This window comes from Coenobita brevimanus, chromosome 34 (assembly GCF_032717465.1).
Source record: "Coenobita brevimanus isolate Jiangsu-jjx chromosome 34, ASM3271746v2, whole genome shotgun sequence".
NCBI lineage: Eukaryota > Metazoa > Arthropoda > Malacostraca > Decapoda > Coenobitidae > Coenobita > Coenobita brevimanus.
Genome location: NC_136987.1, coordinates 1644454 through 1670522, shown reverse-complemented (window position 1 = coordinate 1670522; position 26069 = coordinate 1644454). Strand labels below are relative to the sequence as shown.

At 42.2% G+C, this 26069-nt stretch overlaps 1 protein-coding gene across 1 annotated transcript in view; it reads left to right on the top strand.

Moving 5' to 3' along the window:
- LOC145396075 (uncharacterized) overlaps window positions 1–25302 on the top strand; it is a 30745-nt gene extending 5443 nt beyond the window's left edge. The window contains exons 3-17 of the mRNA XM_080269541.1: window positions 1050–1237; window positions 3491–3631; window positions 5096–5179; window positions 8793–9337; window positions 9652–9799; window positions 10523–11254; window positions 12381–12530; window positions 13109–14206; window positions 14604–14764; window positions 16276–16396; window positions 17476–17574; window positions 18953–19336; window positions 19418–19771; window positions 22375–22494; window positions 25006–25302. Coding sequence (XP_080125667.1) covers window positions 1050–1237; window positions 3491–3631; window positions 5096–5179; window positions 8793–9337; window positions 9652–9799; window positions 10523–11254; window positions 12381–12530; window positions 13109–14206; window positions 14604–14764; window positions 16276–16396; window positions 17476–17574; window positions 18953–19336; window positions 19418–19771; window positions 22375–22494; window positions 25006–25107 — 4427 coding nt within the window. The 3' untranslated portion in view covers window positions 25108–25302. The remainder of the gene's footprint in view (window positions 1–1049; window positions 1238–3490; window positions 3632–5095; window positions 5180–8792; window positions 9338–9651; window positions 9800–10522; window positions 11255–12380; window positions 12531–13108; window positions 14207–14603; window positions 14765–16275; window positions 16397–17475; window positions 17575–18952; window positions 19337–19417; window positions 19772–22374; window positions 22495–25005) is intronic.
- The last annotated feature ends 767 nt before the right edge of the window (window positions 25303–26069 follow it).

The window sequence follows — 26069 nt, the reverse complement described above, 5'->3', positions numbered from 1 at the left end:
ACACTATTGGTTGACTGTGGTGCCTCTGCTTGACTGCATTTTCCTGGCCACCATCACAGCACTGTCCTACACCACAGCACTGCTGGCTGCAAGTATGGCATTGGATTTACTGTAACTGTAGGTACGGTAAATATAACTAATACTGTAGGTAGTAGATAGTTGGCTCCCCTCAACTGTGGGAGGTACTCTCATGATAGTGAAATGTAGCTACAAGCTTGGTAACTAGCCACACAATCATTGCTCATGGGAAACATTCAGTCACAAGTACTGTACCTACTATGAGTCCAAGTCAGAGCTGAGACTCTTATGATTGTTACATATGTTACTGCACATTCTCGATTTGTTTTTTCTCAAAGGTTTTCAGCAACTGTTGTGAAGTAATAAACTGGTTTTGCATATGGTTTAGCAACCAATCCATAGAAAACATCGGCTGGACCCTGGCCAACCCCAGTATGGGGATTCTTTAACCCGTTAACTGCTCTATATGGCCTGGGCTGTCCCGCGTGCGACTGCTCAATACAGCCCTGGCTGCGCAGGTGACTTTCAAATATAGTGCCATGGTGACCAAGGCCGACCCATGCAAGCATGTTTGAGCCTTCAAAACCAGAACCGAAAAAGCAAACGAAAACCATCCATTCCTTTAGGGAATCAAACTCTTCGATGTTCATCCATGGCTTTACCAAGGTAAATATTGAGCTAATATTTTGTTACTATATACTTTGGCATGTGTTCTCACAATTCCTTAGGCAAAATTTGGCCTTTGGGAAATTTCATTTATACCCCTATGTCTGCGCACCACAGACACCTCCAAAAAACCGCCATGCGCAGTTAACGGGTTAAGAGGAAGCATTGCATCTCTCTCTCTCTCTCTCTCTCTCTCTCTCTCTCTTATATTTTTTGAGTGAATGAATGTGACCCATGTAGGTCAGAAGACTTTTATGTAGGTTTTACTTCTGCCAGATTTTTTCTCGCTCTCTAGACCATACCTCTCTCCTTCCCTAGGTGGGAAAAGAGTTCTGGATGATGATGATAATGGTGATGATTTGCAGGTCGTTCGTGGGTGTGCCTTTGCCTAAACGAGGGTCAGATGGAGAGCTACCTACATGCCCTAATAAGTCACCAGACCCTGTTAGAAGGCCACTACTCCACCCATGCATTGCTGAGGGACCCACACAGAGCCCACATCCTCCTTATGATGGTGGCCGGACTCGAGCACCTCAGGTTTTTTATACCTATGGTCAGTATGGACATAAAGAATATATATATAGGTCTTTGACTTTAACTTGTTGGCTCTGTACCCATTCCATAGCAGTTCTTCATGATTGACAGTATGTTGTAATGTTATCCATTGTTATAACTAGTTTTGGCAGTTTAAGGCCAGGTTAAAATGAAAAGAGTATAGTACCCATATCCTTCTTATGATAGGCAGCACGAGCATTAGAATTTTAGGTGGTCTTCAGTTATATAGAAAGTGTGTTTTCATCTGACTGAACTGGACCACTCCTACAATATGAACACTAAGTTATGGTTCCATGAAACATGATGAGCATTTCTTTTGAGGTAAGAATGAGTCTCCTTTATTACTTATCAAATTTACACTCCAATCCTTGTCAGGTTAGAGTAAGTGCACTATAGTTGGTATATTTAACACTTAAATGTTGGTCTTTGAAAGCGAGATTGAGTGTAATATTGATAGTGGTAGGCCTTTTGTGGTAAGGAAGAAGAGAGTGGAGTAGCACTGTATATTGTTAGAGTGACTGGAGAGGAAGAGGAATATTGGAAAGAGAGAGGTATGGGAGATAAGAATGGAGCAGTATACTGGTGACTGAAAAGGAAGTGAAGTGTTTTAAGAGAATGAGAGAGGTGTAGTAAAATAATTGAAGGCTATATATAACTAGGGACAGATCTTGGGTGGTGTGGAAGAAGAGATTGAAGCAGTATGTTGGTGGGAGAGAAGGAAGGGGAAGAGATGTGTGGAAGAAGAGATTGGTGAGAGGGAAGGCAGAGGAAGAGAAGTGTGGAAGAAGAGATTGAAGCAGTAGATTGGTGAGAGAGAAGGAAAGGGAGGAGGAGTGTTTGTTAGGATAAAATATCACTACTTGGATATAGTCCTGTCATGGCCATCCCTTAAATGAGGGGTTCCTAAGAAGAAGCAAGGTGTTGGAAATGATGTTGATGATTATGATGTCGATAACATGAAAAGTCGTGCAGGGAGTAGAAGCGGGACTGCTGAGGAATATTTTTGGGTCTGAAAACTGGACAGAATAAACAGCCTGATGCATAACAGACCAGTAAGGGAGTCATTGATCAGCAGGTGGTAGAGTGTGTACCTAGATAGTACAGTATAGTCACTTAGAAGGGATGTAATAAGGGTGATTGTTTTTATTGTTGTTTTTGTGGCCCCAAAGTTATCTAGATGTGAACTTAGTAGACTGCTGGATGAAGCTGGTCTTTTCCTGCAGTCCACTATCCCCATCAGATTATAGGGAGGGAGCTGAGGGATGTTTGTATAACAGTGCGGTAGAGCTGCCTGGTTGAATAGACACTGGTTAGATAAAGAGTATAGCCACTGTTTTCACCTGACAACTGAGCCACTTCCATAACTTGAATACCGGTACAAGCCGTGGTTACATGAAATTTAATGAGCCGTAGTTGTGAGGAGGTAATGAGTCTCTTGGTTACTAGAAAAATCAGCCCTCTAGTCTGATTACACTTGGGCATCAGCTGAGCTGAAAGGGTTACAGATCTTTGCCAGGTGGAAACAAACTGACTAGTATATGATGTGCATAGATTGGAGAAGATAATGAGTAGTGAGAAGCACAAAAGATGAGTCAGGAAATTGTGTTATTTATCAAAGGGAGGAAGAGTGTGTGCGTAGATGGTATGATCACTTACAGGGATTGGATATGACAAGAGTGGTTGTTGTTGTTGTAAGCCCAGTGGACTGCAGGCTAAAGTTGCTTTTTTCCTACACTTAACTATCCTCGTCTTGGGGTTTAGGGAGGGAGTTGAGGGATGTTTGCATAACCAAGCATTGGAGCTGCATGAGACAGGTATGCAGCCAGTCACAGGACAACACTGATTGATAGTCAGCAGAATGTAATCCATTTTTTGTGTAAAGTTATGTGACTCCTTGAGTTTCTTTAGTTTCCCTGAAGAAGGGGGGGCAGGATGGCTCAGTGGTAAAGTGTGTAACTCGAGATTGCGAGGTCGAGAGTTCTCGCCTTGCCCGGGTAGCTGCCTTTAGTGAGAGGGGTAGCGCTCTCCTGTAACCCTAGCAGGGCAATATGATCTATCTAGGCCTAGCTTATGGGAATAATCCCATTCCCTGAAGAACCCATATAGTAGAAACTAGTTGGGAATAAAGCTAGACTCTACTTCACCTGTGTTTCCTTCCACCTCCTTCTCAAGCAAGAATAATATTAAGTGGACATTATGCACATTCTGGTGGTGAATTCTTCCCAACTGAAATATTATACATCGATTTCAGGAAGTGCCTGGTTGGATACAGACTGAGGGCAATGCTGGGGGCTGCTCTGCATCTAGTTCCACCTCACTTATCTCATCATCATCATCATCCTCATCTTACAACCTTGACACCACATGCGCTGAGGCATTGGAGGAAACATGGGTGAGTTAATTGGCAGTAGTTAAATATCACACGACTTGTAGTTGTACCATTTGTTAGAGAGAGGGAGAGAGAGAAATACCTGGAGGCAGTTCTGTCATCGCCATCTGTTGGGAGGGTAACCCTTAAGGGAACAGCGTATTTAGAGGAGATGATGGTGATGTCAATAGTAAGGCAAAAAAAAAGAAAAGTTTACTGCTTAAGGGGGTTAGAGGAATAACTTGCAACATAGATATTCTAGTGGACTAGTCACTCAGGTTGGACATGGCTTAGAAAGTGGTGTCTGGTGCTTATTGCTTTTATAATGTCACTCACAGGGCCACTCACCATAATTGTGTAGATGAAATAGTTAACCCCAGGCCCCTGTGCTGTTAAGACTGCAATGAAGGATTGGATAATGGGTAAATGGATATTTTTCAAGGGAAATGTTCTAAATATTTTAGATATGCATCCTCCATTACACGTTTTGTATTATTATTGTTGTTGTTGACATGGATCCAGACTCTTCACTTTAACCCTTTCATTACTGGACAACGCAGGCTGCGTCCAGGCGCCGGCAAGTACTCAGGATGTGGTTCAGCTTGGCCATGGCTGAGTGCTGGGAGAACCTCTCCTGTTTCTGTGCCCGTGGTACTTCTTAAACATTTTATCCTCACACCCTTAGTTTTGCATCTGTCTCCATGATTTTTTTATTCCTCGTAATCTTGAATAGTTGTACTGTACTTGGGTTATGGTGTTGATAAAAACGTTTGGTGAATGTAAATTATTCGCTAATTTACGTTTATTTCTTTCCTTCATGTTTTCTGATAGAAATATATGTTTTATGGTAATTGTTGCTGAGAAAGAGTTTTAGGAAATTTTGTTGGCTACATTTTGGTATATAAACATTTACTGTAGGACGATTCGGGTCGATTTTAAATACTGCAAAGGGAAATTATCTTATAGTTGCACTGCAGTGCGGGAGCAGTGTTTCACACAGCCCAAGTTGTTGCTAAATTATTTTTTCCCGTCTTTATTTATGCCTCTATCTGCCTGATCTTTTATTCATCTAATCTTGAATAGTTGTACTTGCTTATTATGTCGATAAAAACATTCGGCGAATATAAATTATGTGCTAATTTACGATGTTTTTTCTTTCCATCAAGGAGCGATTTTGTTCGACGCAGCTTGCTTTGTCCAGTAACAAGCGGGTGAGAGTAGGTTTGATGTAGCTTTTGGTGTTCAGTAACGAGCGGGTGACTTTTGCAGCTTTGCCCTAAGTATTGAAAGGGTTAACCTGGTGGACTGCAGACTGAAGCTGCCCTTCTCCTACAGTCTGCCATCCTTCAATCAGGGGAGAGGAAGGAGTTGAGAGGTGGTTGTTTAAGGTTCTATCAGTGACACCACATGAAGGCATCTTTCTCAAGCACAACCCCTCTCGTGTAAACCCAGTAATTACGTATTAATTGGAATCTTCTCTGACTTCAGATGTCAGTGGAGGAAGGCACCCCAGCATCAGACACAGTTGTGGAGGACACTGATACAACTATTGAAATACTCCATGTATCCAAGGTGGGTGGGATTTGCATATATAAATATACACTCAACCCCCTGCTATCGCGCCTAATTGGTCACAGGAAACGCGCGTGATAGCTGAACTGAACAATCAATGGGAAAATTTCTAATTGGTTTTTCGGTGGCCCATTTTTCTAACTTTTAACCACTTTATGCCTATGATTTCCTGCCAATCTCTCCTCTAACATGAAATAAAGCATTATTACATTAATAATAACAGTATAATGAATAAATAAACAACATAAAAGGCCATCAAACTTTTATAAGGATTACGGCTTGGGTGGTTTGATGGGTTCCGAGGCTTGGGAGTGGCTTAGTTGCCGCCAGATCTCTTTGGCTGTCTCCATTTCTTTAGTGTCCACAGCTAAAGGGGGTATCACATGGTACCTTATATCAGGAATGGCTGAGGAACATTTAAGTGGAACAAAACATGGACGCTATCACACACATTCCTCACACTGTCGTCAGAGCCCCGTCTCAGTTGTAAACACGTGATTACTTTATCGACATCACAGTTTTTTCAGCATAAGAAATATTAACTCTTTATAAGGGTTTCAAAACTATTGATATTTATTCTAAAATACAGTACAATATTAATAAGTATTCAGCGTTTGGCTAAATTTCAATGCTGTAGTACGTTATATTCTTTCGAGCTGAATGGGCTTTGGTCACTGTTTTGCCCGTCATGTCCTTGGCAGGAATCCGTTCAGATGCATTCCAAATGCTCGTGCTATAATCGGGAATTTTACCACGTTACCGTTCCGATTAACCATCGTATCCTCTGCAAACCTCGTATGAAGTGCCGTGTGAATAAGTTTCGCTTAGCCTGTCTTCAAACTCGACGCGTGATAGCGGTCTTGGGGTGCGTGATAGCATGTATGGTTGTGCATTTGATGTGTGCGTGATAGCAGATAAGTGTGATAGCAGGGAGTTGAGTGAATATATATATATATATATATATATATATATATATATATATATGCTGTCTATCTATCTATCTAAATATTGCCAGACGCTCCAATCCCGTACGGGGTGGCCACAAACAAATTGTTTCCATGTCACCTTGTCCCCCGCCATTTCACTGCCCTGCTTCCAACTCACACCCCCCTCTCTCATATACTTCTCCACTCTATCCCTCTGTATCATCCTCAGCCTCCCCCTTCCACTCCCCCCCTCCACCTCACTCACATTCAGTCTCTCACCCTCCATCTTCTCCACATGGCCAAACCACCTCAGTGTGTTCCTCCTAACACTTCCTATCACATCCACATCAACACCACAATGCTCCTTTATATCCTCATAATTTTGTCAGCCTGTCTCTCCATGTGACTTCACAGGCTCCTCTTAAATAACTCATTTCCACTGCTCTCACTCTTGACTTGTGTCCTTCCAACAACGTCCAAGCTTCACTTCCATATGTTAAGAGTTGGTTTCACAGTACTGTCATGTAGTAACTTTTTCACTTCCTTGCTCACTTCCCCGTTTCTTATCACTGCTTTCAAGGAACCAGCAACCTTTCTTCCTTGTTGTACCCTTTCAAGCACTTCACTCTCCAAACTTCCATTCATACTCATCACACTACCCAAGTACTTAAACGTACTCACATTTTCCATTTCCTCACCATCCAACCTCACTGTACATTCACTGACTTCACCGCTCTCAAAGACCATTGTTTTACCCTTCCCAACATTCACCTTTAGATTCCATTTCTTACACACTCTCCCAAACTCATCCACCAAGCCTTGCAGCTCCCCTTCATCTTCACTTAACAACACAGTATCATCTGCAAACAACAGTACAGGGAGTTTCCAAACACTACCCTCTCTCACTAAGGCCACTCCAACATCCACTGCCCTACCTTGTATCTCTTTTATTACCCCATCCATGTACAGATTGAACAACCATGGAGACATGACACATCCCTGTTTCAACCCAACCTTCAAAGAGAAAAATTCACGCAGTTCACCATCCACACGCACTGCAGCCTTAGCACCATCATACATACTCTTCACAGCATTCAGCAACTTCCCATCAACTCCATATATTCTTAATACTTTCCACAATCCATGTCCATCCACCCTGTCATATGCTTTCTCCAAATCCATGAAGGCCGCATACAGCTTCTTTCCCCTCTCTAGAAACTTTTCCACTTAAGATCTAAGAATGAATATCTGATCTGCACAACCTCTTCCTTTCATTCTTCTCCAACTAATTCCTCTGTTATTTCCCTAACTCTGTCAGTAAGTATCCTACCATACACTTTTCCTATTACACTAAGAAGACAAATGCCCCTATGATTACCACACACTTCTTTTTCCCCTTTTCCTTTGTACAAGGGAATAATTATACCTGACTTCCAATCCAGGACTCTACCTTCCTCCCAGGCCAGTCAGCACATCTTCCACATCCATTCTACTACTATCTCTCCCCTATGCTTCAGCATTTCACCACACACTCCATCAATTCTTAGGGCTTTCCCCAATTCGACTTTCTTCATTGCTTCCACAACTTCTATCCTATTGATTATACAGTATATGCACTTCCGGATAAGTGTGGGACTATACATATACCGGTATATATATATATATATATATATATATATATATATATATGTGTGTGTGTCCGACTCTGGACAAAAACTTCAGGGCGTATCCCCATGGCCCAGTAGTCCCCCTACATCTCCACTTGTCACCACTTCATTACTAACACCCACTGTCCATGTTGAATACCTGTACATGCTAGGGCTGTCTCATACAGGACTGGTGTATTGATATTAGCGGGGGTGTTTATACAACAGGTCAGCGGGTCTTCTGGTATATCAGTAAAGTCTGCCTTTATGAAATTCAAATCCAGAAACTGTTCCCTGCCCCAGCAGGGATTTGAACCGGGGTCCATTAGGACTGCTGGCCACCTCTCTACTTATTGAGCCACCACCTCCCGCATATTCTTGTTAATGTAATGTAACAAATCTGCACAAGATGGAGAGATGCAGATTTCAAACCAAGTCAAAATGAGTGAGTGGTAGTGTTGCTCATTCAGTTGGGCAAAGTTTAGTTTATATTTATTTTTTTATTTTTCTCTAGATCCTATTGTACCCCACCATGGGATGGGAAAGGAGGCCTGGATGATGATGATGATGATGATGATGATGTGAAAAAGAGTACAGAGAAAGAGTTAATCTTTCTGGTACAGCATTGGTATCTTATCTATGGTGACTCAAGACCAGACATTATCAAACAGTAACCTTGAGTTTGTGAATGACAGCAGAACAGTATTTTGCTTGTACATTTCTTCACAAATGCACCTGCATCTTCTTACCAGCAGCCAGTAAGCTTCTGTCTCTAGTTTTTTTTACCTTAACTTGGCCCAGATTTTTGTCCTTTTGTAGCCAACTTCACATAGCTCTATTGCAGACAGAGATTGCTGTGACTCTACATCCTTTCCATAGCACTTCTTTGGAACTAGCACCATATTCTAATACTGTATTAATCTCTTTTTGCTGGTCAGCTCTCACTGTGAAACGATGGCAGTTCTAGGCCAACTTTTGATAGAATTAAGAGTAAAATGAGTATACATAGGTTCAGGCAGTTAAAATCTCCTTCTCTTCCAGACCTTGTCGCGTAGGAAAAGATGCAGCCAATCATCGTCCCAAAGTTCGTCACAGGCCTCCTCCTCCGATGACATAACACCCACAGGAAGTAACATCACCAGATATAGTGAGGAGAAGAAAGTTGCAGCCTCGGAAATCATTGTTCACCAGTTGCCCGAAAGACCGTGTGATATTTACACCAAAGAGAGTGACGTCTTGGTTTTGAGTGGGGCAATGGAGGTGGGTAGGGAGTGTGTTTTGGATGGGTTGGGGAGACACAGTGAGGGGGGGAAAGACAGGAGTGAGGAAAAGAGAGAGAGAAGTGAGAGACAAAATAAAGAGACAAGTGGGGTTGAGGGAAATAAAGATAGAAGGGAGAGACTTAGTGAGGAAAATAGAGAGGAGAGTGAGAGACTTAATGATGAATATAAAGATACTAGTGATAGCAAACAGCAAGCAAGTGATTCAGTTGTCATCCGTCGACGGCAGCTTCTGGGAGCCAAGAATACAGAGAAAAGAGTCTCATTCACCGATTCTGAAGGAAATACTCACAAAGCAGCACACAGGTAAAGTCTTGTACTGTACTCTCTTCACATTACCTTGGCCTGACATTGCTGTCCCTCTGTGCCTAGCTGTAAAAGATTTTAATATTTTGATATGTAAATGGTGAAGATTGCTGTTTGTCAAAAGTCTGTGAGATGTGAGGAAGTGAAGGAGCATTTAGGAGCCTGTAGAGTTATATGTGGAGAGAGCAAGACAGACAGACAGACAAATAAGGAAGTGAAAGAGTGTTGGCCGATGATGTTGATGATAATAATGATGTTGTTGGTGATCATACAGTATTAATAATAATGATAATTTCCTTCCTCTCCTTCTTTAGTCGACTGAGCCTTGTGGGGGAGTCTGGTCGAGGTCTGGAGATCCGAGACCTAAGTGACCTGAAGGACCTGCTCTCGGCCCTGAAGGAGAAGGGTCTGCTGCTGCCCCTGTCTGTATCACTGGATGACCTGTTTACTGGACTTGACCAGGTGAGTGATAGTAATAGTGACAGTGGCAGTTCTTGTTTTTGTTAGCCTGTTTTGTTTGTTGCATCATTGGTAGTAGCAGAATGGTCATGGTAGTGTTGCTGTCTAAGAAGCTGCTGATCTGACAACACCAGGGTTTGAATTCTGGTACAGGCAGCTGGCATCACTTGACTCAGGTGTCTGCCTTCTGTTTGTGGGTTGTTAGGTAAAATGATAACCAAAGATAATACCTAGGGGAAAGATATGTTCCAAAATATTACAACATTTTTATATACAGTTGATAGCTGTATGAAAATTGTGGGAAATGGGTAGCAGTAGCTCTTTAGGAGGCAATTTATCTGTAGGTTACTGTGAACCCATTGAAAGAACATTTAATAAATGCAACTTATAACATGGCATTATGATGGGAATTAGGATGGAGTTAAGTTGTTCAGGATGATGATGATGGGAAGTTAGTTATGTGACAAGGTTGTATCCTGTTTCTCTCAGTCTGTAACCAGATGGTTTAATCCCTTAAAGGATGGCTACAAATGAATTGCCTCCATATCACCCTGTCCAGTGCCATCAAGCTGCCCTTTCCAACTTGCACCTTTCTCATTTACTTCTTTGCCCCATCCCTTGGTTTCCCTCTCTCCCTCACTCTTATGCACTTACCTGGTCAGTGTTATTCTCCATATTCTCTGCATGTATAATACCTAAGTACAGTATTGTTAATTATCTCCCCAGACAAGCCCAATGCTGAGTGAGAGGGCACCCCCCGAGGGGCAGGAGGACCCACCCTTACACCAAAGCATCACCAGCCTTACCCCCACACAGCAGCCACCCCTGAACAACAACAACAACAACAGCATCAATGACGACAGCAACAACAACAGCAGCTGCATGAATGTAGCTGGGTTTTTAGAAGACTCGGCAGACATGAAATCAGGAAAAGATGGACACAAACAGATCGGATGTTTTGCAGAACAGGTGGATATTCTTAGCGGCATTAGGTGGGAGGAGCTGACAAAGATTGGAAAGGAGATGCTGAAGGACGAAGGAAGAGGTCTGACCAGGGACTCCATTAACTACACCCTCAGCAAGGCAGAGCAGGAGCACCAAACATTTGGGTTCAGGCCCAAGCTCAGGCAGCGATTAAGTCAGGTGTTCCAGTCGTTAAGTGAGAACAGCAGTCAGAGGGGATCCGTAGCCAGTGAACACATATCTCGTAGACGCCTGGACCTACAGGAGAAGAGGCAGGCATACAAACAGATGTACAGGCAAGACAAGAATATGCCAAATCATTACATTCCTGCCCAGGTGGATCCAGCCACATTTAAAGATGAAGAATTGCATCTTGCCTTGGAGGTAGCTCAGGGTCAGTCCAACACAGTATTGCCTGGACATACCATTGGCGCTGCACTCAGACACAGGCTCACAAAACTTCTTTTTTCTGAGCCCAGTGAAGATCTGTATAGGGTGAGTATAAGGCTTGGGGTGATGATGATGATGGTGATAATAATGATTATGAGAGTTGTAGATGGGGGTGCTCACCATCCACTCACTCAATCTAGTGCTGCTTTGGGTGTCTTCCCTTTCTTATCTTCCTTTCTACCTGTTCCGTCTTTCTTTCCTTCATTCTTTCCTCTTCCTTCTGCCAATGGGAGACATTACACTCCCTCTTCTGTTTTTCTTTTTTTTCACTCTTTCCTCTTCCTTCTGCTTATGAGTGACTCTACAGTGAGTGACAAGCCAAATGGTTTCCTCTACACCAGGAAACCATTTACTATGCTGGGTGGTAACCATATAACCAAATTATGGCAGCTGGTGTTTTAGTAGACAATTAAGGCGCTCCAATCGGATCGAGCCGGTACAGGTTTACGTATCCAAAGGGTGGTTGGGGGGTATTGCTCATGTAATGCCAGTCAGGGATGAGTGAGGCTGGGCACTCATGTTAAATGTCAGAACCAACTTGCCTAGCCCCAGGCTCCTGTGCATCTCATGGGGAAACATAGGATTGGATGATGGATGGATGGATGAGAGTTTTTTCCCAGGTGTTATGATTTATATTGATAATGACAGTAATGATGATGACTGATGATGCTAATTATGATGACAACAAGGATGATAATGACTATATTTGTTTTCTATCCATCCATCATCCAGTCCTATGTTGCCCCATGAGGTGTGTAGGAGCCTGGGACTAGGCAAGTTGGTTCTGATATTGAAAATGAGAGTGACCAGGCTCACTCATCCTTGAGTAGCATAACGTGAGCAGTAAACCCCAATCACCCCTTGGATAGAAACCTGCACAGGCTCAACCCGATTGGAGCGCCTTAAGTACAGTACTCAATAAACCATCAGGTGCCATAATTTGATTATATGGTTACCACCTGGTGTAGTAAATGGTTTCCTGGTGTACAGGAAACCATTTGGCTTGTCACTCAGTGTAGAGTCACCCATAGGCAGAAGAAAGAGGAGAGAATGAAGGAAAGAAAGACAGAAGAGGGAGTGGAAAGTCACGTGTATATAATTGTTTTACCATTTCTTATATGAGAATGATAACAAGAATGATGATGATGATAATGAACCTTGTTTTCCTCAGGTATTCAGCGTCCGAGAAGACCATAGCAGTGGCAGTTGCATATGTGTGTGGGTGGTTTTGTCCTCAAGAGCACTGTATGTTGTTACACCAGCTCCTCGAGGAGTTAGAACCAGACACACACTGCCATACACACATCTGCATACCATTATTGTAAGTATAAATATTGTGCTCAGGTCCCTGCCCTTTCCTCTCTTCTTTCTTTCTTTCTTTCCTTCCATCCTCTTCTGTCTTTCTTTCCTTCATTCTTTCATGTTCATTCTGTCTGCGGGTGACTCTGCACTGAGTGACAAGCCAAATGGTTCCCTGTACACCAGGAAACCATTTACAGAATGTAGTGAATGTATTTGGCATGTAGTATATCGCCAGGATTCCGAGGACTTGAATGATGAGTGAATGAAAGCTTAGTCCATTGGAGTGGGCAAACATGGGCTGTCTGGACGTTGCTACTCCTCATCATGCCCTAGGGTGGGAAAGGAGGTCTGGATGATGATGATGATGATGATTTTTTAAGTAGAGGTGGGATAAGGATAATAGTGATAATGATGATGATAATACACTTAAGTATAACATTTCAGATTGGAGCAAGTGACCAGTTAAAAGATATTCTTAGGAGCATTGTCTTGTTGATGATGATAAAAACAATGACAGACTTTGGGATATTGGTGATGTTGATAATGATTAATGATGATGATGATAATAACACATTTAACAGGCATAACCCATTTTAGGTTGGAGCGAACGACCAGTGGGTTTGTCTGTTAAGCAAGAGAGCTGTGGAATTTGAACTCTCAGTATCAGGAGTGAGCCCAGGAATTCATTTGGAAGTTGGAGATCCTGACGTCACCCACAGTTTCATGAGCTGCCTGGAATTAGCCATACGAAGACACCTATCATCCATCAAGGCTCGGTTGAGGAAAAGCGAAATCACGCAGGAGACATCAAGCAAGACCAGCGTAAGGTTGAGCCACCCGGTGAGAAAGCTACTTCAAGATCTTACAAGGGAATGCGCTGACAATTTCTCCAATTCACTGCTAGAGGAGTCATTGCTGAATGCCTGGGAGGCAGGAAGGAAGTCACAGCAGAATGATATGAGCCCAGAGAGTGAAGGGAGCCAAGATTCCTCCCTGGCTTCGCCTACTATGAGTACACATGAAGAGGAGAGTTGTGCCAGTAGAGAGAGCGTTGATTATAGCCATGTGAGTAGTGATGCGAGTAATGATGTAACTCATGAGTCGAGCGAAGCCAGCGAGACCTCAAATAATACCAGTCAGGAGTCAGTTACTGGTGATCAGTCAGTCAGTGAGGCCTCCAGCATCAGTCAGCAGTCAGTTAGCAGAACATCAGCAGAGCAGTCACTGAGTCAGCCATCTGTACCCAGCGGAAGTCAGCAGATAAGTAATCCCAGTCGTGCTTCTGCTGACTTAAGTCTTGAGTCAACAGAAGCCAGTGGTCTGGTTTCAAACATGAGCCGCACTTCGTCCACGTCCGAAGAGACCCCAACATCCTCAGACATGCTCCAGTCCCTTTCAAGCCTGAGTGAGGCTTCTGTTAGCCAGGTTTCTGAGCAAACCTCAGAGGGAACTGGAATGGGGTCAAGGGAGACTGTTGGGGATGCAGAAATCAGTACAGGCCAGTTCTCCCCAGTGCGACTCACCCTCCAAGACCAGGAACAGAACGGGTTGATGTGGGGGTTGGTACATGAAGGGAGAGGGAGGTTCTGGAACAGATCGGCTGTCAGGGATGAGGAGCTGCCAGCTGTTGTCATTCACCCAGCATGGGAGCTGGCTGGCATGCACAGCTGGCTGTCAACACTGCTGCATGTCCAGGTATGATTGTTTACCATATAGCATCAGTACCGTAGCTTTATAGGAAAAGTGTCTTGAAATGGTTTGGCTGTGTGAAGAAATTGGACAGTGAGAGACTGACTGGGAGAGTGTATGTGAGTGAGGTAGAGAAGACAGAATTGGACAGAAGGATAGGGTATAGAGTTACAGCTATGGGAATGGGCCGGTGTCTTCCTCTGTCAGGTATTTTCTTGCATTTAAGATCTTAACCCATCCCATCCTTAGGTGGGAAAATAGGTATGGATGATGATAATGAGAGATTATGTGTAATGTTGGAGTTGATGGTGATAATAAGTTATGTTTAAGAAAGGAGTGATGGTGATGAGATTGTTTATGTTTAAGGGTGGAGTAATTATGATGGTGTGCATTTTCATTTCAGAGTGTGGGCAGTGTGTGTGAGTGGTGGTTGGTGGACTGGGAGGATGGCAGCAGTCTGGGTGGTGGTGATGCAGGGCCACTGGGACCAACTAAAGAAGGACCTCTTATGTTTAAACCACCAGGCATACTCACACCTTGGAGACCTGCTTACTTTATACTCAAGTGAATTATTTTCATACTTAAATAAAATGAATGTAATGTTACATATTTATTAATCATTGGGTAGGTGGGGGCACAAACCATCCATTCACTTGATGTAGTGCTCTCTCAAGGTGTCTGCCCTTTCCTCTCCTCCATCCTTTCCATCCATCCTCTTCTGTCTTTCTTTCCTTCATTCTTTCCTCTTTCTTCTGCCTGCAGGTGACTTAACACTCCCTCTTGTGTCTTTCTTTCCTTCATTCTTTTCTCTTCCTTCTGCCTGTGGGTGACTCTACACTGAGTGACAAGCCAAATAGTTTCCTGTACACCAGGAAACCATTTACTATGCTGGGTGGTAACCATATAACCAAATTTTGGCTCCAGGTGGTTTAGTGGGTGATAAAGGTGCTCCAATCGGATTGAGCCAGTGAAGGTTTATATCCAAGGGATGGTTGGGGTTTATTGCTCATGTAATGCCACTCAGGGATGAGTGAGGCTGGTCACTCTCATCTTAAATGCCAGGACCAACTTTCCTAGCCCCGGGCTCCTATGCTCCTCATGGGGCAACATAGGATTGGATGATGGATGGATGGATGTCATCATTGTCTAAATGGAATTTCTTGTACTGCTGTACATGTAGGGAAACAGAGAGGCTGGCATATTGGTATCATTAACCCTTTCATATCAGGTGGCACATCAACTTGCCACCGAGGAGATGACTGTAGCCATTGAATGGCACATATACATATTTTGGACTTTTTATATTTGCATGTCAGTACTGAGGGCCCAATAGTGATTTAGTATCAGGAGGTGGCAAGACTGAGGAGTTGCCATCACGGGATGACTATTTTATTGTCTATTATTTTCGTCACGCACGAGAAATATGTTGAGGCATACGATGTGAGATGTTTTGCTACCATGGCAGCTTTATTGGATCTGATGGAAGCGATGTCTGATGACTCAGATTATGTTGTCTGATGAAAGTGAGTGAAAATGAAAGTGCTGTTATAAATGAGAAAAAAACAGCTTTATCATTATGCATAATGGCATATGTCTGGCAGTGGAGGAACTCCAACACCAGAGGTTTTGACAGCTCACCACAGAGGTACCTGGTGATTATTATTTTTTTCTTACACTATGTTAGGCATCATTTTATTCAGGAAATTATGGTTATTTATTGGTGTGGAATATTTTATCAAAACAATTACCATTATATATCTCAAAACCCCCGTGTGTGGGACATCCAGAAAAAAAAAAAAAAAAGTGAAAGGGTTAACTTTGCTGTTAGAGTATAGTACAGTTTTAACCCTGTGTGGGGAAGATATCACACTCAGCTGAATACATTAATATTGTCATGTTGGCCTTGGTCACTGAATGGTGGCTTTTCACATTGCTCAGTATCTAGCAGCCTCCCTGTTCATTTCCATATCTGTGAAGTCACACTGTATTGCATCATCCCAACCAGAACAGTATTCATAACTACTGTCTTGTTGGACAGAAAATGATTTAATCGTAGTATCATAATTTGTCCACAGGGCTGGTGTGTTGTACCAGTTCAATGACGCTCGTGAACGCCTGCCTCACATGATAGTGGAGGCAGGGCAGTGTGTGGGTTGTGTCAGACTCCCGCCCACTCACAGACCACATGCATTCCAGGTGTGTACACTGTATACATATTGCTTGGAGAACTTTTTAACTTAAAGATATAAACTATTGTAGAAAGAGTGTAGTGCCCTAACCACACACAGACCATATGCATTCCAGGTGTTTGCATTGTGTACAACTATACATAGTACCACAAGGACTGTTATTTTAATTTTCTTAGTGTTAGGAGATGAAAACAAAACTGTGCTGAGTAGAACAGCGTATAAAATTGCCATCTGTCCATCTTGGATGCTGAGCTATATCTAGAGATTAACAAACGAAAATGGTACTACTCGTGAAGTGCTATGGAAACAATGCAGAACCATAGTACAGTAAAACCTTAATATAACGGACTTCAGTAGACTGGAATTCACTTTTATCGGAATCAAGGAGCTACCGGACTATATTCTTATATATCAGAAAAAGTCCGATAAAGCCAGAAGCAGTCCAGACAGCCTGACCATTTCAGTCATGTTCACCACAGTAGGTAAATAAAAGACATTTATCAGTGTACAGTACAGTGTTATACCATTTGATTATTGTAGTGAATATACTGTATAATACAGTATAGTACTGCAGTGGTAGTGAAAACAGTTTAAAAACCATTGGTGCAATCCAGACTAATGTCTGATACATTGAAAAAAGTTTGGGTTTGCAGGGGGAAGTCTGGATGTCGCTTTTTCGGAATGGCTTGAGTCCCAATTAGTCCATTATAATGAAGTTTTACTGTATTAATCTACCATTGAGCTCCAGGAAATAGGCCGCGAAAAGACAGAAATCTCTACTAAATCAGAGTGAATGAACCATAAATATATTGTAGAAAGAGTGTAAGACTGTAGACTCAACCTCTTTATATTGGCTGTCAGACCTACCCCCACACTATAATTATACTACCTAAACTCTCTGTTGCAGTTGTGACAGGGTTGAAGGAGAGTGAAGCAATATATTGGTGAGAGAGAAGAAAGAGCAAGAGGAGTGTTTGAGTGAGTTACAAGTCTTATGGCAAGGGGAGAAATATAAAAGATGACATTGGAGTGAAGAAGGTAATTGTGTAGTAACTGGTGTGGTAATGTATTTTTGTGTATTGACAGCTGTTGCGTAAAGGTGCCGCTCCGCTGTTGCTTGCAGCATCGGATGAGCATCAGGCATCGTTCTGGTTGCAGGCACTCCTTACCACCATCAACACAGGCGTTAGTATACTTTTTTACTCTTTCTGTCTTGTCTGTACAGTACCAGTCATGCTCACCACACTCAGGTTTTACCTCTCTTACCTTTTTCCTCCATTTGCATAAATGCACACCACCGGTGCTGGGATTTGTACCAGTACAAGCCATTATTTCTATCATCCATGGATTCATGCAGAATGCCACTTCAGATCTGAAAGGAGCAGCCCTAAGTAATGCACTTGCTTCTGGTTTAGGACTGAAGGTTATAAGTACAGTATTACAAAAAGTATGCCTAATTCCAGAGCATCTTGTGTTGAAGTTTAAGCAGCCTTAATTGTGCACAGTAATTTATCACTTTTGGCAGGTAATAATCTTGAAGTTGGCTTTTATTTTATTATTATTATTTTTTTTTTTATATATATATTTTTTTAAGGCATCCTTTTTTAGAGTTTCTTCCATCATCCGATCACTTATTGATCCATCGAGTGTTGTTTTTGCAGTAATTAACTCGCCGCGTGCCAACTATTTTTAGCCCTATGGGTCGCCTCCGTGCTGGCCAATTTTTGACTTTTTTTTTTTTTTTTTTCTTAAATGATATATTTTGATGTGAAAACAACGAATTTCACCATTAAAATGCTCACCGAAGCTCAAAAATGGGTTTTATTGAGTCTTGCATACTCGTATACAGGTATAGCCGCTCTCACGCTCGCCACGTAGGTGAGAGAAAGCCGTTTTCTATGTAAGGTATACTCAGGTATTTATGCTGGGAAGGTATAGCAATGTTCAATGTACTTTTCTGATTAATTATTAGTTCAACATCTATCACAGTTTGCGTGTCTTTCTCACAATGAATGCATTATCTTACACTTACTTGGAGATAGGTACAACCTGACTTCATTATGTACAGTCCTGGCACTTACAAGAAGGTATTTACAACTTGACATCACTATATAGTCCTTACACTTACAAGAAAATGCTTACAACTTACACATGTGAAAATATTTACAAAATGCCTTCACTGTGTACAGCACTGAATGAGGCTCACAGGCAGTGAGGCAGAGCGAGTGTGAGGGGTGGAGCGAGTGAGTGTAAGGCCTTGACAGCCTGAGGGACAGTAGAGGAACAGTTACCATACATGCCTGCAATTTTTACCCGTGAATCTTTAAACATGCGGTCACAGTGAAATTTTTTATTTTAAACCGTTTTAAAACAGCACTGGCACTGGCCACGGAATAATGTCAGACCATTTTAAAATGGCTCTGGCACGTGGCGGGTTAAATCATCATCATCATCATCAGTTTGTGACCTTTTTTCTCACCTTTATATGCTTGGTGTTACTGAAAGGTCTGGATGACGATATTGATGAAAAAATATATCAGTCTAAAATATTCCAACATTTCAGATGCGAGATGTAAGTGAGCGGAACCAGGTGGCATGTCGAGTGGTACTGTTGGAGTCTGGTGTGATGCTAACTCAGCAATCCAACATCTTCCTCGGCCCGACTCCACAGAAAACATCATCTGCCCATAATCCCAATGGTGAGAAGTCTGGCGGGACCCAGGGAGCTGTGCAGTTCCAACAGCAGCAGTGTGTAGGAGCTGCCACCACACAAACCCCACCAGTATTAGAAAAGAAGGAGAATGTGAAACCCACAAACTTATCTGTCTCCAACCTGAAGGACCGCAAGCCCCTTAGTGCCTCCCTAACTGGCCTGAACTGCACCAATAGTTTATCTTCCATCCCAGGGAGCCCAAGGAAACGTCCCATGTCTGGGGAGCGAAATTCAGTCAGTCCCATATCTGGAGAGCGAAGTTCAGCCAATCCCACATCCGGAGAACAAAGTTTGACCCAGCCCACGTGTGGAGAGCGAAGTTCAACCCCAGTTCATAGTAGCCAATCCCATCACAGACGTCAGTTCAGCCTTACCAAGGTACCTGATTCCCCAGTCACCAGCGTGAGTCCCGAGAGACGGAATTCCGCTTCTAAACACCCCGGTGTAAGTCCGGAGAGACGGCACTCGGCTTCCAAACTTCCCTACAGCCCAGTGAAGCAGAAACCAGGCCAGTCCAAAGCGAAAAATGAAATACCAAGTGAGAGCAAGAAGATGCCAGCAAATAAGGGCTTCAAAGGGAGTGGAGAATTGAAGATATTGACGTTTAGTTCACTGGAGCACTTGTCGTCTGTTTCACTGTATGCTGAGTGTCCTACAACATGTTTGTTGGTAAGTTTGTGTGATCTGTTGTGCTAATACTGGTATCTGTGTGTGTGTGTGTGTGTGTTTGTGTGTGTGTGTATTTACCTACAGTAGTTGTATTTATCTAGGTATGATATACAGGAAATGAGCTACGCTCGTGGGGTCCCGTCTCTGTTTCTTAGTAAGTCAAATTTTGCTTTAAATGCGTTTAAGTTTTAAGACTGGACAATCTCTTTGTCCAGGTTATTCCACAGGTCTGTACATCTATAAGGAAAACTATATTTCTTGATATCCTTCAAGCAGCTTTGCGTCTTCAGTTCCATTCTGTGTCCTCTTGTTACTCTCTTATCCCATAAAAACAGATCTTCTCTGTCAATTTTATCTACTACCATCATGGTCCTGAACACTGCAATCATGTCGCCCCTCTCTCTCCTTTCCTCTAAGGAAGGCAAATCCAGCTTTTCCATCCTCTCACTGTACGATATCTGCCAGACTGGGGATCATCTTAGTTGCTGTTCTTTGTATTCTTTCAATCTTTTTTATATCTTTGTTTTTGTGTGGGGACCACACTACTGCTGCATATTCTAACCTGGGGTGGATCATGGCCACTATTAATTTTTTCATCACCTCTTCATCCATGTAATGAAATGCTACTCTTATGTTAGTCAGAAGTTTATACATCTCTCTAACCAACTTGTTAATATGTTTTTCAGGAGACAAACTATCCTGGATCAGCACTCCTAAGTCTTTCTCTTCTCTGGCTTTTGTGATAGGTTCATTACCCATCATATAATTCAGTGATGGCCTCGTGGTACTTTTACCCATTTCCAATAGTTTACATTTCTGTGCATTGAATTTCATTTCCCACATCTGGCTCCAATCATGTATCCTGTCCTGATCTTCCTGCAGCATTTTACAGTCCTCCTCTGCCTCTACCTTCCTCAGGATCTTTGCATCATCAGCAAAGAGACTTGCATAACTGTTCACTTCCTCTACCATATCATTAACGTAAATCAGGAACATTACTGGCGCTAACACAGACCCCTGGGGGACTCCACTTGTTGCTTCTCTCCATCCAGACATCCTGTCCTTAATTACTGTCCTCATTTGTCTGTCTCTCAGAAAGTCTCTCATCCATTCCAGGAGGTTTCCCTTCAGTCCTCCTATATGCTTTAGTTTCCACAATAGTCTTTATGGGGTATCTTGTTGAAGGCCTTTTCCAAATCTAAATACGGTACACATAATCCACCCAACCATCTCTCTTCTGTAGCACATCAATTGCTCTAGAGTAAAATCTCAGCAAGTTGGAAACACATGACCTTCCACTTCTGAATCCAAACTGACTATCAGCCAAAATATTCATCTCTTCCAGATTTTTCATCCATCTATCCTTCAGGATTCACTCACACAATTTTGCAGCCATGCAGGTTAGGGACACTGGTCTATAATTCAGGGGTTCTTCCTTGTTTCCTCCCTTATAAATTTGTACCACATTTTCCGTTTTCCATTCTTGAGGCACTTTCCCCTCTTCCAGAGAACACACAATTGAACCAAGAATCTTATCCACCAGTTGTTCTTTACATTCCTTCAGTACCCAGTTCCTGGGGCTTTCCTTACATCTTGAGTTTTCAGTAATTTATACACTTCCTGTACTTCCACTTTTATATCTTGCATCACTACATTTCTAGTCACGCCATCCCCTTCCACAAACTCACTTTCATTGGTGAAAACTGACTGGAAATGTTTGTTCATTATTTCAGCCTGCATTGCCGCATCTTTATAGACCTCTCCATCTAATTTCAGTTTGGTGGTTCCTTCCCTTTGTTTCAATTTGCCATTGACAAATCTATAAATCAGTTTGGGTTCATCCTTACATTTGTCTATTATACCTTTGTCAAAGTTCCTTTCTTCCTCTCTATATATCCTTGTATATTCATTTCTAGTTCTTTTATGTTCTTCCTTTGTTCTGTTATTACCTCTCTTCCTCCAGTTGTTCCACGCCATGTCCCTCTCTTTTTTTTCGCTATCATACACTTTCCATTAAACCACTCCTTTTTCCTGTTTTCTTTCCCCCCCACATCCTCTGTATCTCTCTTGTTTCTCTGAATTTTCTCCAATCCACATGTTCAAAGAATTTTCTCAATCCTGTAAAGTTTGCTTTCCCAAAGTTGTATCTTCCCTGCCTATAAAACTCATCTCTGGGCACCGTGCATGTGTGTGTGTGTTTTAGTAGTAGTAATCTCATAACTTCTTGAGAATGCAGCCCATAGTAAATCTAGTATTTGAGGGTTTAGGAAAATATACTCTCTTCACTTTTGTTTATTTCTGAAAATTTTTATAAGTTCAGGATATTGTAATGGTTAAACTGTTGAACTTAAAAATTGAAACTACTGTACATCTTGTATGACACCATGGTGGAGGGAAAAAAAAAAATCATCCAATATAAAATCCATTTGAAAACTTTTCTTCTCTTCTTCTTCCTCCCACACCATAGGAGTTGCAGATTTTAGCTTAGCTTCAGTTGATAGATTAAATGCAATCAGCAGGTGAAGTAAGGCATACATATGCATTTATGACCAAGATATTCAAACATTGTCCATCATCTCTCTAATAACAGCTTTCTCCCACAGGAGTTTGAGTGCAGTGAGGCTGGTGAAATATCAGGAGACTGGGCACTATATTTCCGCACAAGTCGACAGCTACAGGCATTTGTTGCAGCGCTTTCGGCAACATGGAGTGCTGTCAGCGAGGTAAGCAGTTATTTTATATTTTTTCAAAGGAGTTTGAAGGACACATGTCAAGAGTGAGAACAGTGGAGATGAGTGAAGATTTGAGAGAAGCATATGGAGTTACATGGGAAGAGAGACTGGCATATGCAGAGGTGAAGGAACATTGTGGTGCAGATGTGGCTGTGATAGAAAGCATTAGGAAAAATACATCTTGGTGGTTTGTCCATGTGGAAAGATGGAGTGTGAGCGACTAATGAGGAGAGTATGTGAGTGCGGTGGATAGGGGGAGAGGGAGGCCAAGGATGAAACAGAAAGGTATTAGAGAGAGGGGGTTGTAAATTGGGGGGAGGGCATCAAAATGGCAGGGGACAGGGCAACGTGAAGACAGTTTGTTTGTGGCCACCCCTTACAGGACTAGGGCATCTGGCTATAGAAGGATAGATAGTTTTATTATTTATTTTCAAAGGAGCAATTATATCATTTTTAGTGGTAGGTGGGGCACTCACCATGCACTCACTCGATGTTATGCTGCTCTCAGGTGGTTGCCCTTTCCCCTTGTTCTTCTTTCCCTCTCATGTCTTTCTGTCATTCTTTCTTTCCTCTTCCTTCAGTCTGAGTAACAAGCCAAATGGTTTCCTGTACACCAGGAAACCATTTACTATGCTGGGTGGTAACCATATAACCAGCCTATGGCGCTTGGTGGTTTAGTGGGTAATTAAGGCGCTTCAACCAGATACCCCACTACCCTGAAATTTTGGGCCTGGGCCTTCGGAACCCAGAAATGGCAACAAAAAAAAAAAAAAAAATCCCATCCGCAATTTGAAATTGGCACATGGCACTGAACAGCTGTGTTTATGCACGGCCGCCGGCCTCCTGTTGTTCCTCCCCCCTCCCCAGTTACCGCCAAACTACCATTGTGAGTAGATGCTCATCGCAATGGATGCCACACGTGCTCGTTTTTGTGAATAAACAGTGAATAAACTGCAATACCTCGCCACTAGACCACATGGGAATTTACAGTGTTGTGCAGTGTTAAGAAATTAGAATTTAGAGGGCAAAGGATTAAGTGTGTAGTGCAAACAGGCAGATGAAACTGGTGTGGTGCAATTAAGAACAGAATATGTAGTGTTAAACAATTATAACTCACAATACAAAGAATTAAGTGCTACACAACACTGGATTACTGTACGTGCTTCAAGAGCATTTTCACCACTGCCAGAGCCTTAGAGGAGGCGGCCACAGACGTGCTGTGAGTACCCTGTACACTGCTTAATATTTTCCATACTTCTAATTCCTCATTCTCTGGTTCATTTTCATTTATTTCATGCTTTATGTCCATTATTGGTGTCAATAGGGTCTTAAATAGATGCTATGCATGTCCGGTAGGGAGTTATTTAGGTGGCTTTCAAAGTTTGGCTGGGTTAAGGTCCATAAGTACCAGTCCAGGAGGCAGGGGCCCAGTATCTGGACAAAACCAATTCCCGGACATGCCTTTGGCTCTATTACATCGGATAATGGAGGGATTACCGTATTCGTATACAGTGCAGTGAGTGTTCGTAGAGAAGTATGTTGTGTGCATTGCATGATTTATTATAAATACAGCGGAAGAATGAGAGGTGTCAAATATGCCTCACAGCCACATACCTTGAATAAAATGTATTGCACCATTCTCAGACAGTGATAGATTACATGTGGGTTTGTGTAAAATATACGTATATAGTGCAGCAAATGTGTGTTGAGAAATATATTGAATCTTTTGAGTAGTGTTAGTCTCGATAAAAGGTTTTGTATGACAGTGCATGAAAAGTAGTTTTATGCGAATTACTCAGAAATTATGAGGTGCATGAAAAATCTGAAAATACCATGAGAAAGCCCATGAAATTCTACATAAGCTGAAGAAATAAAAACATCTGCGAGAAACTTTTGCTAGAGAACCGTGAACAAAATATCACTTCCCTGTAAGTAAGTACTTTAGTTTTTGGCTATTTTCTTGAAAACTAAAAATTGTATCAAAAAGCCGTTAACACTTTAAGAAAGTTGGTGAAATTCTCTTTCTAAACATGTAATAACAATTAGAGGTATGTGGGAAAACAATCGAGCTATGGTGTTGGAAAGTGAGATTGATGTTCCAGAATGGTTATTCACACCAGCCTAATGTACTTCTGTTTATACTTTTCTATATTCTTTTTTGCTTATCAGCTAGAACAAACATTGGTGAATAAGGTGTTGTAGCTTTTATGGCAATATATATATGTTTGGGTGGCGAAAATAAGGCGAGAATACATGTTTTCCTAGGGACATGGGGGGCTGGCGGAGAAGGGGTATGGAATAAAATCATGATCCAGAAAACTTACTGTGCGCAGAAGGGTTAAGACTTTGATAGGCTTCCCATTGGTGTGCATTCTTTCTTGAGGCCCTACATCAACACATCCTTAGGTTGGAAAGAGGTCTGAATGATGATGATGATGACAACAATGATGCTGATGATGAAATTCTAACCACCCACTAAATCCATTTCCTTCCTGCCCACAGCTGGAGTTCCCATTGCATCGTGTGGCCAATGAAGGCGTAAAGCAGTTCTTGCTGGAGGGCTCCCAGATCTCAGCCAACAGATGGTCTTCTCTCCACCTTTGACCTCATATTCAATTGGTCCAACCAAGTCACTGAGATTTTGACATGAAGATGGATTGAGGGAATATTTTTTGTCATGGATGGATTGAGGGGTTACTTTTTGACGTGAGGACGGATTGAGGGTTTGCATTTTTACATGGCAGTTGATCAAGGTTTACTTTTTGACGTGAGGACAGATTGAGGGTGTGCTTTTTTACACGGCAGTTAATCAAGGGTTTACTTTTTGACATGAGGACGGATTGAGGGTTTACTTTTTTACATGACTGAATCGAGGGTTTACTTTTTTAAGTGAAGATGGATCGAGGATTTACACCTGAAAGGTGGTTGAGGTTTGTCCTGTGTCCACCACTAATGTTTACTGCTTACTTAATGCTATTCTCCCTCCATCTCAGACCCTGCTTGTTATGGATTCATCAAACTTGGTGAGATTTTGCCAAGAAGATTGTCAAATGTGTGGGTTTACATCTGAGTAGGGTTGGTTGGGATTTATTGCATACAGAATGTCGCCCCCACTCTACTTCTACCCCCACCTGCCATCGTATCAACAAACTTAGTGAGATTTTGATGTCAAGATTGTAAATGGTATGAGGGTTTAGGTCTGATGGGTGGTGCTGTAGTTGCGTCGTGTGACTCTGAGGTTGTTATTATCTTGCTCTGGCAACCTGTCATTCAAAAGTGCGTATGATTTCATGTATAATGAGACGCATGTGATTCGTGTATAATAATATTCGTGCATAATAATATGATTCGTGTATAATTTGATACGAAATCAGACACACTTTTGAATGCTACGTTGCCAGGGCACGATATTGACAACCTCAGAGTTGTGCGCCGCGACTATAGTATGGCTCATGGTGTTGTGTGCCAAGGTGCCAGTAGGGATGAAGGTTGAAATCCCCAAGGTAGGACTTAGTTTATTTTTTTTTCAGTAATGTAATGCCATCAGGGGTACACACCGGTCATCT